Source organism: Phyllostomus hastatus, unplaced genomic scaffold, assembly GCF_019186645.2.
Source record: "Phyllostomus hastatus isolate PE091 unplaced genomic scaffold, TTU_PhHast_1.1 phas_contig_159, whole genome shotgun sequence".
NCBI lineage: Eukaryota > Metazoa > Chordata > Mammalia > Chiroptera > Phyllostomidae > Phyllostomus > Phyllostomus hastatus.
In genome coordinates this window covers 35,539,809-35,555,788 of record NW_025333640.1, presented here as the reverse complement: position 1 = coordinate 35,555,788, position 15,980 = coordinate 35,539,809, and the positions used below count along the sequence as shown (strand labels likewise).

Genomic DNA, 15,980 nt, shown 5'->3' with positions numbered 1-15,980 from the left:
ATCCTTGAGGGAAACGGAGAAGGAAGGGGATTTGTTCGTACCAGGAATGCCACATTTCCTCTGTCAGGGCAGCAGGGCCACACTGATGAAAAAAGAAAACCGAAACCAACAAACTCAGCCTTCAAGGGGCCGCCCACCCCAGGATTTCAGAGCTCACTTCTGGTATGAACTGCCAAGGACTTCTAAGTGACCACACCAGGTGGGTGACAGAGGCTGACGGATAGCAGGGGGAAAAGAAAATAAATGGGACTCCTTTCCCACACTATCGTTTTTCTTTTCATATAATCTTACCACACAGTTTAAAAGAAAACAGAACTAGAAAGAGGCACAGCGCCCTGAGGATAACCTGTGGATTCAAAGGAACACAGGTGTGTAAATTCTAAAAGATTTATTTTTTTTTCAAAACAGATAGTCAATGCAAATAAAACTAAAAATAAAAACAACCATTATAAGAATAGTTATTCACATTTACTTTGATCTATTCACTTATTTTTGAGAACGAGTGTGGCTGTTTTTGGCTAGTTGTAAATTATGCTTTGGAAGAACCTGCTTTGCTGACAGTACACTGTTAATTAATCTTCAATTATCTTTATCAAAAATTTTATCAATGTTTTTACATTTTAAAATAAGCTTTTAAATTGTGACCCATAACTAGTTAACTCTGATCATAATGAAGATCTTTAACCCTACATTACAACTCAGATGAGTAACCTAAATTTATTATATTTTCATAAGGTAGAACCAAGCATGTAAGAAATGAAACTTTAACGTTCTGTATGTTCATATAGTAAGTTGCTAACCTATGAAAAAGGTAGTTTTATGGTATGATTTCTCCTGTTCATAACTCATCCCATGTGGTTCTTTTTAAAGGTACTTGAATAACAAATCCTCACCCGAGGATACGATCGCTGATTTTAGAGAGAGGACGGGGGAGAGAACCGTTGCTGTGAGACAGGAGTGGCCACCGGCTGCCTCCCACATGCGCCCCGATCGGGGCCGGAACCCCGCAACCTTCCCGGTGTACGGGGTGATGCTTAACTGACTGTGCCACCCTGTCAGGGCGAGGCACTAGTTTTTACATAAATTTTAGATTCACAGTAAACTGAGTGGAAGTTAGAGATTTCCCTTAAAATCCCTGCCCCTGCACATGGACAGCCTTCCCACCGTCAGCATCCGGCACTGAGGTGGTACCTTTGTCACACACGAGGCATCGGTACAGCATCAGCACGCAGACGCCACAGTCTGCGTGCCTGTGCTTCTGCTGCTGTGCCCGCTGCGGGTCTGGACCAGTTCACAGCGGCCTGTCTCCACCGTCGCAGCACCACACAGAGCAGTCTCACTGCCCTGGAAACTCTCTGTGCTTGTTCGTCCTCCTCTCCTCCTGAACCGCCGACAACCACTGACCTTTTCCATAGTTTCCATAGTTTCGCCTTTTCTGGAATGTCATGTATCTGGAATCATATGGGATGCAGCCTTTTCAGACTAGCTTCTTTCACTCAGCAATGTGCATGTGAGTTTCCTCCATGTCTTTTTGCAGCTTGACAGCTCATTTCTCTTTAGTGTTGAATAATATTCCATGGTCTAAATGTGCCATAGTTCACTTACCCATTCACATAGTGAACAATGTCTTGGTTGCTTCCAAATTTGGGGAATTATGCAAGAAGTTCCTGTAAACCGTCATGTGCAGGTTTCTGTGTGAGCCCCAGTTTTCAACTCCTTTGGGCACCTGAAGCGGAGTGACATCACTGGGGCATGTGCAGAAGTATCTTCACTTCTTCAAAAGTATCTTCAAACCCCCAAATCACATTTAAAGGTGACCGCGCCATTTTTCCTTCCCACTGGCAGCGAGTGAGAGTCCCTGCCACCCCCCATCTTTGCCGGGCTGGTGCTCTGTGCCCAGGCCAGGCTCGAGGGTGTGCCCGCAGGTGCGTGGCGTGGCGGGTGGTTTCTCACTGCGGTTTCACTTTGCCTTTCCCTGTGGCCTGCGTGGCGGAGCATCGTCTCACCTGCTTACTTGCTACCTGTGCATCGTCTATGGTGCGGTGTCTGTTTAGGTCTTTGGCCCATTTTTAAAATTGAGTTGTTTGTTTTTTTATTGTTGAGTTTTAGGAGTTTTTGTATAATTTGGATAACAGACCTTTGTCTTTTGAAAATATTTTTTCTCAATCTGTAGCCTGAGTTTCCTGAGAAAATCGTGTTTTTTTAAAAAAGTAGTTGAACATGTCTTCCTTTAAATGTATTTCTAAATGTTTAATTTAAACACGTTTTTCCTTTATTTTTACTGGATTTACAAGGGTGATATATACAATGGAATACTACCTGGCCGTAAGGAAAGATAAAATATTGCCATTTGTGACAACATGGATGGACCTTGAGAATATCATGTTAAGCAAAATAAGTAAAAAAAAAGTTAAGAACTACATGATTTCATTCATACATGGGACAGAAAACTGAAAGCAACAAATGGACAAACAAGGAAAACAAAAATCATACACACAGATAACAACAAACACTTTTTCAGTTAGTACTGTTTTCCCTATGGAATCAACAGATAATATTTAACATTTATAGAAAAATCCACTTAGCTATGTATTAGATGCTTTTTACTATGAATGCTAAGAAAACATATATTGAAATAATCTGAAATTATAATTTTTTACCCTAAAGTGAGTTTACATAGCTCTGGTGGTTACAGAGGTAAAAGTTAAAATCCCTGCAGGCCTAAAAATAGTACATGCTCTTTTGGGAAAACAGAAAGGGCAAATGTTCTTGTCCCTCTAGAGTTTACAATCCTCTAAATAATCCTGGACTAAGGCAGGACCTTCCTCAAAGTTGTTAGTCCTCCGACAGCTCAATCACTCCACGCAAGAGAACATGCAGAACAGCAAGGTGAGAGAAGAGGGAATAAAACTGAAAAACCACAGAGAATTAAACATGACTAATTAGCCACACCGCATCCCATTAATTTTACCTAACGTTACTATATCCTTAAAATAAATGGCACTAAACAAACAAAAGGTAACAGTTTCCTGTTTCTGTGGGCCTCAGGACCTGCGCACACTGACTTTGTCGGCTACTGAGTTTGCAGGACCAGGAAAAGACTTCTGCGTCCTTTCAGGGGTGATTAAATCCATCAGAGATCTTCCCAACTTCGGAGACGCTTGGACTTTTATTCCCCTGTAAGTAACCTTATTAAATTCCATTCCATTAATGTTCAAGTTAAACTTGTTTACTTTGTCCACCTCTAGTCACACAAATACCCTGTCTGCTCTCACCCCAGCGCCCACTCATCCTCGGTAACCACCTCCTCGGGGAGACTTGTCTTTTCCCCTCCGCACTTGCACGTACACTTTTCCCTTCTCCTGGGTACCACGTGTGTGGACCCAGCGTGTGGCAGCGGCTGTGGCGGCCGCTCCAACGGCGCCGAGTGCGTCCTGTGTCAGGACAGGCAGTCAAACGTGACAGACGCCACCCATCCTTCCTGCTAGGCCGTAAGTTCCAAGACTGCAGATAACATGTTTACGTTGATTTTTACTCTTTTTTTTTAGAGCATCTAATATAGTTCTTGTCTTAAAAAGAAACTTTTGAATGAACTCATGCCCAATAATATGTACCTTGGCTTTTAAAATAAGCAACCTCGGAAGCAAAATCAACATGGTCTCTCAACGTACCATCTGAAGTGCTGAAAGCTCTTCTGTCAGTCGAGAAATCTGTATGTTATAAAGTTTTCTTGTGTTTGTAATCTGTAAATTAAAATATTTATGAATAGTTTAGGTCTACAATAAAAATTAATAATATCCGACATACACAATTAAGATAATTTTGATAGAAAATAAAGTGATAACTTTTAGGGCATAAAAGATATGCAAGTGCCTGGTGGGTTAGAGAGTCTGGAATGTTCCGCGACAGAGGCGGGAGACAGACCAAGGCAAAGGGCAGTCTGCAGCACGCTCTTGGGCCCAGGACCCTTTTACGTTGTAAAAACCAAGATCTTTTTGTTTGCGATGGGTTCTTTCTGTTGAAATTTATCATATTAGAAATGAAAACTGAGAAAGTTTCAAAATATTTACTTATTGACCCCTACATAAATAACAATAACTAAGGTTATTACAGGTTAACACAAATAATTTATTTTTATAAAAAGTAAGTATACTTTCTAAAATGAAAATATTTTGAGAAGAGTGGGATTATTTTACATTTCTGTAAATTCCCTTAATGTGTGGCTCAATAGACATAACAGGTTGCACACAGATGCCTGTTGAGACTATTTAGAGAGGGAGGTAAGTAGATTTCAGGGGGCAGCTGAATACCTCAACTTTGTGGAAAGGCTTGGACTGAATGTAGAAAGCACAATACTTGAAAAATGACAGACATTATTAAAGGATTCATACAAAAGATAACCTCCATCAATCATAAAATTCACGTGAATTTATTTTAGAACTAGAAAATTAGAGGATTTCTCATACCATGAGTACTTTGATAAAAACACTTTTTTAACTGATGAGGCTTTTAAAAACCAGTTTACTTCAGTCTACCTCAGTGAGAAATAATACTGCTCGTGGAAAAATCTAGGTAGGAAAAAAGTTAACACCTGTATTTTATCCAGTGGAGGAATATACAGTGTATCCAACCATCCTATGGAAGGTAACTTACTTTAATTTATTTATTTATTAAATTTATTTTTAATTAAAATATGGTTGACATACATACAATAGTATATTAGCTTCAGGTGTTTAGGAGCTCATTTTAAAGGAAAAGGGTATCAGCTTTTGATAATTTATGTTAATTATTGCATAGATAGTCTTTATAATTATGTAGGCAAGCATTTTAATGTTCACATTACAGTAAAAATTATACTACAAATCTCTGCTTTTGCTAAATCTTGCCTCTGACAAAAATGTCAAGCTAAAAAATTACAACCAAAGCTTCCTGAAGAACTGGCTGCTTCCAGGTCTGGGGCAGGGAAAGTACAGGGCGAGAGAGAAACATCACTCATGCAAGAGAGCCAGGGAGACAGCTCAGGAACGAAAAAGACCGGTGGCAATATAACGTAACAAATAACAAATACTCGTGAACCCACAGTGGTATTGAAAAACGGGGCAGGGTACTTCCTTACTGAAAAATGACAACTCATACATACACAGAAGGAATAACAGAATTAGAACACTGTCATCTTCATCACTCCATATGATACTTATTTAAGGCAAGGACTGTCACTGAGTGCCAAAACCACTGGATGGAAGATTTTGGTGGAAAAGGACAACTGCCTGCATGGTCTTCAGATATCGCCCCCAATTATTGATTAAGGTTACAGCGGACACATCTGGTCTCACCGCCCTGACCATGTGGTCAGGCTCAGCATCACCCGCGCACAGCCTGACATCACAGCCCGACATCACAGCCCCCTGACGTGATGGAGGAGGAGGTGACACACTGCTCTGCACAAGTGACCTGAGCCCCATCAAGAAGGAACCGTCAGGTGAACCCAGACGTGGGTGCTCGAAGAGACAGCCGGCCCGGGTTCTACGGGTTCTATGAAGGGTTCTTTGTCGTTGCAGGGGAAGACGGGTGCTCTGGCTAACCGGTGAGGACCAGAGACAGCAGCCAAATGCCATGCCGCGCAACTGTGGGCTGGATCCTGGATTTAGAAAACCAAACCACTGCTGGTTTTCATTAAAAACCAAGACTAGTTTAGGGAAGTTTGACTGTGGATTGTATTGAAGTAACGTGGATTTCTAAAAAGGTGTGGTAATAGTAGTGTCGTTGTGCAGTAAAATGTACTTTTTTCTGGGGAAATAGAGGCCAAGATATTTAGGAGTCCAGTGTTATGATGCCTATAGTCTGAGCGAATGTTCGGCAAAAGGGAATGGATTTTGCAAAGTGTTAAGGGTTATCAGGGTGAGGAGTACAGAAGTGTTCACTGTACAGCTCTTTGAACCCTGTTGTGGGTTTGGACATTTCCAAAAATAAATGGACACAAATTACTGTGACCGAGAGCCCAGCTCAAGAAGCAGCAGACTGCACTCGCATCCCGGTTCTGCTCCCTCCTGGAGGCAGAGCCCTAAGCCAGTTCCTTAACTACCCCGCATTTCAGTCTTCTCGTCTCAGAGGGGGTTTCTGCGTTTCCTCCCACTGAACTCACATTGCACTACCAAAATTGACCGTGCCACTTACAAAGAGATTCATGTCTAAACTAGAGGAAAAGGTAAGCATATGTATCTCACTGCTGTCTCTGCTAGATAGAAGCCAACTTTTATTTCCAAGACAGTTTTAACTTTCATAAGCCTCACAATTCAAACCAAGAAACAACTTATTGCTTTAACACAAAAAATATTAGATTTCGTCTAGACAACAGAATAGCAAACCACCACACAATTCACAGACTGGGTTAAGCACCAGCATGACGTGACCCAATCAGTTCAGCAGGGAGAAGGGGGGGGCCTGTGTTCTGGCTTCGGTTAGTACGTGACTTTGAGTGGTCAGTCAGTGACCCCTTAGGGGTCCGTCCTTCCTTCCTTCCTTCCTTTTCTTTCTTTCCTTTCTTCCCTTCCTTCCTTCCTTCCCTTTCTTTCTTTTTTTCCTTTCTTCCTTTCTTTCCTTCCTTCCTTCCTTCCTTCCTTCCTTCCTTCCTTCCTTCCTTCCTTCCTTCCTTCTCTCCTTCTTTCTCTTTCTCTCTCTCTCTCTCTCTCTCTCTCTCTCTCTCTCTCTCTCTCTCCCTTCCTTCCTTCCTTCCTTTCCTTTTTTTTATTTAATTGTTGTTTGGGTCTTAGTTTCTTTACCAATAAAGTAACAGGTTCAGCCAGATTTCACATGTCCTCAGACACTCTAAGATACTGCAAACAACAGGTTTTCTTATTTCTTACGCATTCTAAGTTTCGTTTTGTTTTGAGCCTTTTTAACCTTACACTTGGGGCATGTTACCCTTCCCTATTCTCCTCCCTGCTGCCCTGCCCTCCCCCGGCCTACTCCGCACAAATAGTAGGTGCCACTGTCCCGAGATGAATTTTATTTGAAATTTGGCATAATTGATGCATTTAGCTGAAAGTTAAGTCCCCATGGCAAAAACTTAGGTAGTATTTAATCTTAAGCTGTGAAACTTTACACTTTCAAGGTAATAAAAAACACCTTACTTCCTTTTTGGTCCTTATGGCAGCATCTTGGACAACCTGGGAAAATGTTTCTCTCATTTTCTCTATCTCCTCTTCTTTTTGCTTCTCCTCCAGCAGAGCCTTTAGAAAACAAGCATTCCAAGTTATTGTAGATGACATCATTGTTAATAAAGATGACATAATAAATGGGTAAAAACTTATCCACGGACTACCTTCCCGAAAGCAAACATCATGTTCTAAACTCCTGAGACCTCTCCACTTGGAGCTCCTCCCTAGGTTCTGAACGGTGCCTGTTTCTTCCGACCTCCTCACCCGGTCCTGTCCTAACAGAAGATGGACTCTTTTCCTTTGGCATTCACTCCATCACTCTCTAATCTCTACAGCTGGGAGTCTTAGGATCATTTTAGAATTTTCCTTCTCCTGCAGTCCCTATATAAAAATAAGTCATCAAGTCTAGGTATTACATTCTTGGAAAAACCCCTTGGATTCCCCTTGATTTTCATGATTCAAATTAAGTCCCCTGTCATCTCACACCTCAATCACTGCAGAGATGACCTGTCTTCTTGATGTGTATCTTTTTTAAAAAAGATTTTATTTTTAGACAGAGGGGAAGGGAAGGAGGAAGAGAAAGATCAATGTGTGGTTGCCTCTCAAGCACCCCCCTATTGGGGACCTGGTCCACAACCCAGGCATGTGCCCTGCCTGGGAATTGAACCTGCGACCCTGTGGTTTGCAGGCTGGCACTCAGTCCACTGAGCCACACCAGCCAGGGCTCCTGATGTGTTTCCATCCTTCCAATCATTATTATTTCCCACCTAAAAAATAGTCTTATAACCCCAGCCCGATGTCAGTCATCCCCATGTCTGTGCTTTCCTGGGGAGCAAAGCCCCTCTGGCGCCCCCACTGCCCTGCCTTCAGCACCGTCTCCCTCACCCTCACCCACTCAGGCTTTCAGCAGCCATGAGCCCCACCGATGGCTCAGGAGTCCGTTCTGGGTAATCGTTTTATTTAATCTGACAGATTAAATTGAGATACTGGACTATTTTTTCCCTCGTTTTGCTTTGTGCACCCCAGCACTGGTTTTCTTCCAAACCCACTCGCCAGTCCTTCCCGGTCTGTGTTGCTGCTCCCCTCAGCCTCTTCGCTACCAGACGGCCTGGGGTCGGGCCCTGCTCCTCCGCTCCATCCGCGTGCACCCTCGGTGGGCTAATCCGCTCTCATGGTTTTAAATATCATGTACATGTCGGCAGTTCCCAAATACACCTCCCTTGCCCAGGTATCTTTTTGAGCCTGCAGCAGCGCCGATGTTCCACCTGACTGCATCCCTCTCTCTTTAACCATCGCGTGGTAAGTGGCCCTGTGGTTGGATCCTGCTGCCTTCCAAAGATAACACACACACTCCCATCTCTGTCTTAAAAAAAAACACTTTAATGAATTCCCTCCTGCTTAAACAGGTAAGCTGAGAAGAGTAACAGCTGTTCTGACGTGGCAGCCCTGTCGGGGGTGGAGGGGGGGCGAGCAAGCCACTGAGGAAAAGGGGAAGCGTCGTCAGAGATCTGCTCGAGGCTGTGCTTCCTGCCTGCCTGCCTGCGCGACGGGCTGCAAGGCCCGGGGACTCCTTGGAAGGCAGGGGAAGGCAGAAGCCCTCTAAGGGTCATGCAGTGAGTCAGAAGGGGGCCTCACACTGCAGCCATCAGCAGCCTCTGCCAGGGTCCGCGGACGGAGGCCTGGGGTGAGGAGACGTGACGGGCAGGCAGGGGGCGCTGTTCCCAGCCTCCCTGCGCACCGGCTCTACACCAAGGGTCGTCCTTGACCGCCTGGCGCTGGGGACGCCCCAGAGTCTGGGCTTCCGAGGGGAAAGGGAAACAGTGTTGTCCTGCTCTTAATTTTTTTTTAAAGTCATCTTAGGTGTTCAGAAAAATTCCCAAGCATTTTATGTCTATTTTGTGCCTTTCAACCATTCTAAGAGGCAGAATTCAGACGGGAATATTAGCATTCCCACAGTTTAAATTTGGATAATTATGTCTTTTAATCTCTTATTAGCTTCTTAATAGACAAATTATAGTTCGTTTCACTTTTAATAGGTTTCTCGGAAAACCCTCCACTACGTTAGAAAGGAAAACATAAATAAAGCATTTCCTTTGTACTTCCATCTTTCCCAGTAGGGTATTTATACATGTAATAGGTATTCAATAAATATCGGTTAAATGAATTAATGATTTAAAGATCTCCACAGAGGGAAGGCAGCCACGCTGAAAACAGATATCTGAGTATGTCCTTTATGATGTCTGTAAGCTATACACCATTCACAGGGAAGCGGTGAGAGACAAAAATATCCTATGTGACAGCTAGGCATCAATTGTTAGCGTGAAAGAAAACAGTGGCATAAGGGCCCCAGTTAATAAATCTGTGCAGCTAAATTTCATTCCTGTCATTTCAGCGTCTGCTCTATCAGAGTAATTGTGTGGGTGATGCAGGGGAAGTAGGATGAGTGAGACTCATCTGGTTCAACCGGCCACGATACAGGGGCTCCCGCAGAGAGGTGCAGAAGCAGATTTCTGGGGGCGTGAGATGACGGGGCTGCAGACCAGCTACGCAAGGGCTGCAGACAGAGGAAAAGCCTGACGTGCACACGTCAGTTTTGGGAGAGGGCTGACATTGTATCACATTTTATGATATTAAGTCTTTTTAAAAAATTTTCTATGAAACAACTTATTTAGCAAACAATAACTTTGGGAAGGAATGATGAAACTCGAACATAAAAGCTTAAGTGAACCTTTGGAAGGGCGATCTGGCAACAGGCATGCTCAGCCCGCGACCAGGGAAGTCGCCCCGTGGCTATCAGTAAGGCAGCCCAGGCGCAGCTCTTGCTGTCGCCCGGGGCGGGAGTTCGCAAAGAGGGACGCTGCCAGGCTACCTCCCGGAGCCCCAGGCTTGGGCAGGTTGATGAGACTCGCTGCCGAGTTTTCGATGGACTTCGCTTCCTGGCGCAGGTGGGGATGCTCCAGGAAATCACACGGGTGGGCGGGGATCCTGATGGCAGCCAGGTGGGACACACTGAGCAGGCTCCGGTTCACCATCCTCTCCATTGGCAAGGTGTTTTTCACGGCCCTCCGGCCGCGCCCCAGTGACATTGGTCAGGCCCCCGGACACCGCCCAGGCGGATGCGCCCCCCTCGCTGGTTCTGCAGGGGCAGCAGCGTCAGGACCGGCTCCCACGCCTCCCTCCGCTGCCGCAAGAAGAAGGTAGGGAAGGGCTTCAAGGCCACTTCCTGGCGGTCGAAGTAGAGGGCCATGGACAGGTACAGGTGGGTGGGGCATGGGGCTCCAGGTCGGTGTGTCTGTGGAGGGCGGCCTGGCATTCCCGGCGGTAGTTCTGGCGCACTCCTGGGGGAGGTGGCGGTGGGGTGGTGGGGTCCCCCCCTTGCAAGGAGCAGGACACAGGGCGAGAGGTGCAGGCATCAGGGCCTGTGGGTCGGGCTCTGTGGCCAAGAGGGTGGACAAAGCACCATGACGTGGGCTGGGGGGAGGGCTGTGGAGTGGCAGCGGCGTGGGGGAAGGCGGCCGTGGCGCGGGCCTGGGTTCGTCCCCATGGTGGTCGATGACGGTAGCTGGTGGCTCAGTCAGCAGCGATGGCGGTGGGGACCTCGGAATGTCCCCATGGTGGGTGCCCAGTGTGGCCGGACCCAGGTGTGCTCAGGCGCTAGGCCGCAGGAGGCTGGAGGCTGGCTCTCAGATGGCCATGATACTAAGTCTTATTGTCACTAATGTGTGTTTATTAATGGAGAACATAGCAATTGCACTTTCACGTGTTTTTTTCTGTAGTTATAAATTCCTATACTATTAGGTCACATGGGCAGATAGTATTTTATTTTTTAATAAACATGTTAACTAGTTTTCTTACCTGGTTTTTTTGCAGGGTAGCTTCTTCTAAGAGTTGCATGCTATTTCTGGCTCTTAGAATAGCTTCGTATTTCTCATTTTCTAATTCATTGTACTTTGCTTGTAAGTCTCTGGTCTGGTTTTCCAAATGTGTTTTTTCTGTTCTTAATTGGTTGGCTTCTTGAATTGCTACACATAATCTAAAAATTAATAATCACATTGTAAAAGTTCAATATCTTTTTTAAAGATTTATTTTTAGAGAAAGGGGGAGGGAGGGAGAAGGAGAGGGAGAGAAACATTGATCTTTCATGAGAGATACATCAGTTGCCTTGGGCATGTCCCCAGCTGGGGTCCTGGCCCACAACCCAGGATGTGCCCTGACGGGGACTCGCACCAGCGACCTCTTGGTTTGCAGGCCTGCACTCAGTCCACTGAGCCACACCAGCCAGGACTAAAAGTTAAACATTTCTAAAGGGAAGGAAGGAGATAGTGTATTTACTGAGCACCTATTGCAATAACAGCATTCCAGCTACTTTCACATGTATTTTCTCATTTGATTAGCACAAAAACTCGGTAACATCGATTTTGTTATTTCTATTTTAAAGAAAATCAAGGAAACCAATATTAATAGAGATTAAGCATTTGATTAAGGTTGAATGGCTAATGAGCAGTGGGGCTGAGACCACACCTAGAAACTTAGACTCTATGTTACACTTTCAGTAGTATCACAGTGTACTGTATAGTTACATGATGATGTTGTAAATGTGTTTCTATGGTATCACAGTGCACTGTATAGTTACATGATGATGTTGTAAATGTGTTTCTATGGTATCACAGTGTACTGTATAGTTACATGATAATGTAGCATCACAGTGCACTGTATAGTTACATGATGATGTTGTAAATGTTTCTATGGTATCACAGTGTGTTGTATAGTTACTTGATAATGTAGCATCACAGTGCACTGTATAGTTACATGATGATGTTGGAAAGCAGACCCTTAAAGAATGAGTTGTTATTTCCATTCACATGGCCTTTTCCCCCCTTTCCTCTTTGGTCGGCTCCCAGTTCCTACTCCCACACAGATAACCCATGTTAACTTACTCATATAATCTTTGAATATTTTTCCCATGTTCATAAAGTCAAATACACATATACACATAAATGCGTATGCACAGTATATACACATTGATTCCACAGGTTTTTAAACGTAATTTTTTTGTTATTGAAACTAAGACCACCCTTTCCTGTGCTCGCTGTCCTCACTGACAGCATCTGGCAGAAATTCCCCAGCGACGCGTCCGAAAGCTCTTTCCTTCCCTGCTCTGATGCCTCAACTTCATTTCACTGTTAACTGTATTGCCCGGATTACTGGAGGCTTTAAGCGTATTTTTAAAAGTTTGCTAGACATGCGAATGTCATATTTAAATCTTTTCTTCCTATCCTCTGCCTATTTTTCCCAGTGGGTTATTTACTTTGCTGATTCTTTTATAAGAACTCTTTGAATGTTCAGACACTAACCCTGGGTCTGTCCTGCAGGCCGCAAATGTTTTTCCCAAACCCACTTTTTGCTGTCGGTGCCTACTGACTCTATGTACGGAATCTGTCACCTGGCAAAATTTCACTTGAATACAGATAAATCCGGCAATGTTTTCATCTTCTCAGGTTTCAGTTTTTATGAAGATGATCTCCCTTATCCGCAGATTGTTAATGTAAGCCCCTAGATTTCCTCAAACGATTGCTATGTTTTTCATTTTTCTACCCCTGAGTCTTTAATAACATGTTCAGGTAAGACGGCTCCTCCCTTTGTTTGTTCTTCCCAGGCATTTTTCCGAGAAGCCTGCTCCCCTTCCCGGCCCCTCCCCCCCCACCCCACTCCTCACACCCTGACAAGTGTCCCTGCCCCTGCACACTCTGAGCTCCCCCCGCGCCCCATCTCCTGGCTTTGGAGGTGACAGAAGTCAGCCTACCTTTTACTGCATCCCTCTCTCCTTAAAACATATTTTTTGTTGTTGTTGTTATTAGTGCACTTGCTCAATTCTAAATGAAGTGAGCTAAGGTCTGTCCCTAATTTAGTCAGGGTTCTTCGCTGCCAGCAGCAGAAGGCAATCTAACTTGAGATCTTTGTTCTAGTTCATTTACTCTTTGTTTTAGCTGTTTTCCAAAACAACATATTACTAGGCTTTGGTTTTTTTTAACCCAGATCTGCAAGTCCCTGTGTTGTCAGGAACTGAGCTGGCCCAGACCCGACTCTGTGACTCTGCCGTGCAGGACTTCGTCCTCTCCCGCCCACTGGGGGGCAGCACTCGGGGCAGCGGGTGGAGGAGCACGCACCCTCCCACCGGGACACCAGCCACCGTCCCACGCTCAGCTCGTGCTCCCGGCGGGCAGGCACGGAAGGTGGACTCACGCGGGGCGTATGAAGAGCTAGTTTAAAGCCACGCCGCTCAGTCAACGCCTGCCGGTTTTGGCAGAGCACACACACAAGCCGGAGAAGTCCTTCCCGGGGAGGACGCACAGCCCCTGGAGCTATTTCCCAGGGTCCATAAGTCATCTAAAAAGCAGGGAAAAGGGACCTTTATTTGGAAGATGAAGAGAAGTGACTTTGCTTCTTAAATGACTGTGACATTTGAAAGGATCACACATATTTTTAAATATAACTAATAATTTCAATAACTATAATAATATTTATCAAGACCAAATGCCTTTGAATTTATGGACCAAAGATGACCAATAAATGCAGAGCTTTAAAATCTGACAGTTCCGTTAAGTAAGATGCATTCCCACCTAAACATACTGGCTGAACATTGCTAAAGACACATATCAAACACACTAATAATCAGAGATTTTTTAAAACTTTAAAATAGATAACTAAATTTGATCATAGTACTAACTTAATTTAATAGTGCTGAAAGACAGCCAATGCAAACATTTCTTTTCAGGAGGCTAGCTGAACCCTCGACTTTACGAAATATCCTCGTATTTTCTTCCACGGGCAGTGACCTCTCTTCCCAGGGAGCTATTCGGCCAGGCTACACTAGAGCTCCACGCTCACAGCAAACTGCAGTAAAACCACGAAGATTTCCCAAACCCTTCTACACTACACAGGCAACTTAGAGCGCTGCTGAAGGAATACACATGATTCACCGTGACTCAGCATATCAGCATCAATAGGAAGAGAAATTCACTCACTCGGATCTCACTGGTTTGAGTCTCCAGCATTTATTTTCATAGCACAGACGTTACTAAAATAACAGACGTGAAATCCTGTTAACCACAGCCTTTTTCTCTAAGGTTAATACAAAGAAGTTCAGGAAAGGAAAACAACTTGACTGCTGAGAAGTTTAGAAAAATGAAAAACAAAACCCCAAAACCCTAGCACTTAGAAAAATTGTCTCTTTCATCACAATATCCAGTTAGCAGTGAAAATCAATTAGTTCCCAACCTCCTGTGAGCAAAGAAATTACTTTCATCAACATTCTGGAGAGCAGGACACAGAAGGTCAAAGACACTAATTTTTTCCCGAACAAACAGTAAATTAGCCGTGGACCTGTGAGTAGAACTGAGCTCTCAATTTCAGATGTTCTCGGATCAGCAGACTTTTCTGACTGTAAAAGATTTCAATCATGCACAGATTTCTAGCTCTAACGTGAATTTATAGGCTGTGGGCATGGTATCGTTAAAAGATTACAAATGACGATTTTCAAACTTCTTAAGGAAACAGGAAGAGGAAACAGGAGCAAAACAAGGAAAGATTCTGGAGTGAATGTTTACATTAAAATAGCAATTAGCTCTGGCTGGTGCGGATCAGTGGACTGAGGGCCAGTCTGCAAACCGAAAGGTCTCACATTTGATTCCCAGTCAGGGCACCTGCCTAGGGGGGCGGGCCAGGTGCCCAGTTGGGGCGGGGTGCAAGAGGCAACTGATCAACGTATCTTTCTCCCACATCAATGTTTCTCTGTCTCTCTTTCTCCCTCCCTTCCCTCCTTGCTCTAAAAATAAATAAATTTTTTTTTAAAAGATAGCAATTAAAGACAAAGCTACAGATATATTTAAAAACTAGTCCACTCATGGACATGGACCACAGTGTGGTGATTGCAGGGGGGAGGGAGATATACGGGGACTAAATGGTAATGAAAAAAATACAATAAAAATTATTCAGAAAAAACTGGAATAAAAAAAGTAGTCCAGACCTTAAAGATAACTGAAAATTATTGCCTTGGAAGACTCTAGGGAACACATCTAGAATGATTTCTCAGGGACTTTTTTCTCTTGTGTCGCTGCTTACTAGGAAATGGTTTTTGTATATAACTTTCACCCAACTTCATTATTACTTTTTTCCGCTTCAAGATGGAAACGTTTTTGATTTTGGGATTGACTAAACTTGACTATGACTGCTTTGGAGAAGGGACAGAAATGATCTTTGAATATATTTTCAAAACATACAGATCTTTTGAATATCATTTTTTAAATGAAAATGCCCAGTAAGTCAGACTTTAAACCTGTGATTACAGTCTGTGCAGCACTCACAGCGCACACACTGAAACTCGGACGTGGGAACACCGTCTGAGGAGCGCGGGCAGAGCCCGGGACCCGAACCCTTCACCTTGTCTCCAGCAGCTTCACGCTGCTCTGCAGCTGCTGTAAGCGCCGGTCCGACGCGTCCTCTCTCCGCTGGGCAGACGCCGCCTCCTCCTCCTAGGAACGAAGACACCGGAAGCTTATTTTGAATATGTGAACATTCCACTCACCGTCTGACAGCACACAGACAACAGTTCGCGCTCCAAACTTATCATCACATGGCTAGAACTTAATATATTAAGTCTCAAGGAGCAGGGCCACTTTGGAAACAAATCCTACGTGTACTGAAAAAGGGGAAAGAGAACTCACTGCAGTAGAACAATAACCAAAACCAGTCACTGCATATAGATTTCTACCAATCTTTCACACTACTGTGTTTCCACAGTGCGAGTCCAACAGAACAAGGCTG

The 15,980-nt window shown here is 44.2% G+C and overlaps 1 protein-coding gene across 5 annotated transcripts in view; it reads right to left on the bottom strand.

Annotated features, from left to right (window-relative positions):
- The window catches only part of SCLT1 (sodium channel and clathrin linker 1), a 107,704-nt gene that overhangs the window by 49,593 nt on the left and 42,131 nt on the right, over positions 1-15,980 (bottom strand). For all 5 annotated transcript variants that reach the window (XM_045830946.1, XM_045830944.1, XM_045830947.1 and 2 more), the window contains 4 exons: positions 15,597-15,688; positions 11,013-11,190; positions 7,131-7,229; positions 3,672-3,743 (listed from right to left, as the gene is read on the bottom strand). In XM_045830946.1, coding sequence (XP_045686902.1) covers positions 3,672-3,743; positions 7,131-7,229; positions 11,013-11,190; positions 15,597-15,688 — 441 coding nt within the window. The remainder of the gene's footprint in view (positions 1-3,671; positions 3,744-7,130; positions 7,230-11,012; positions 11,191-15,596; positions 15,689-15,980) is intronic.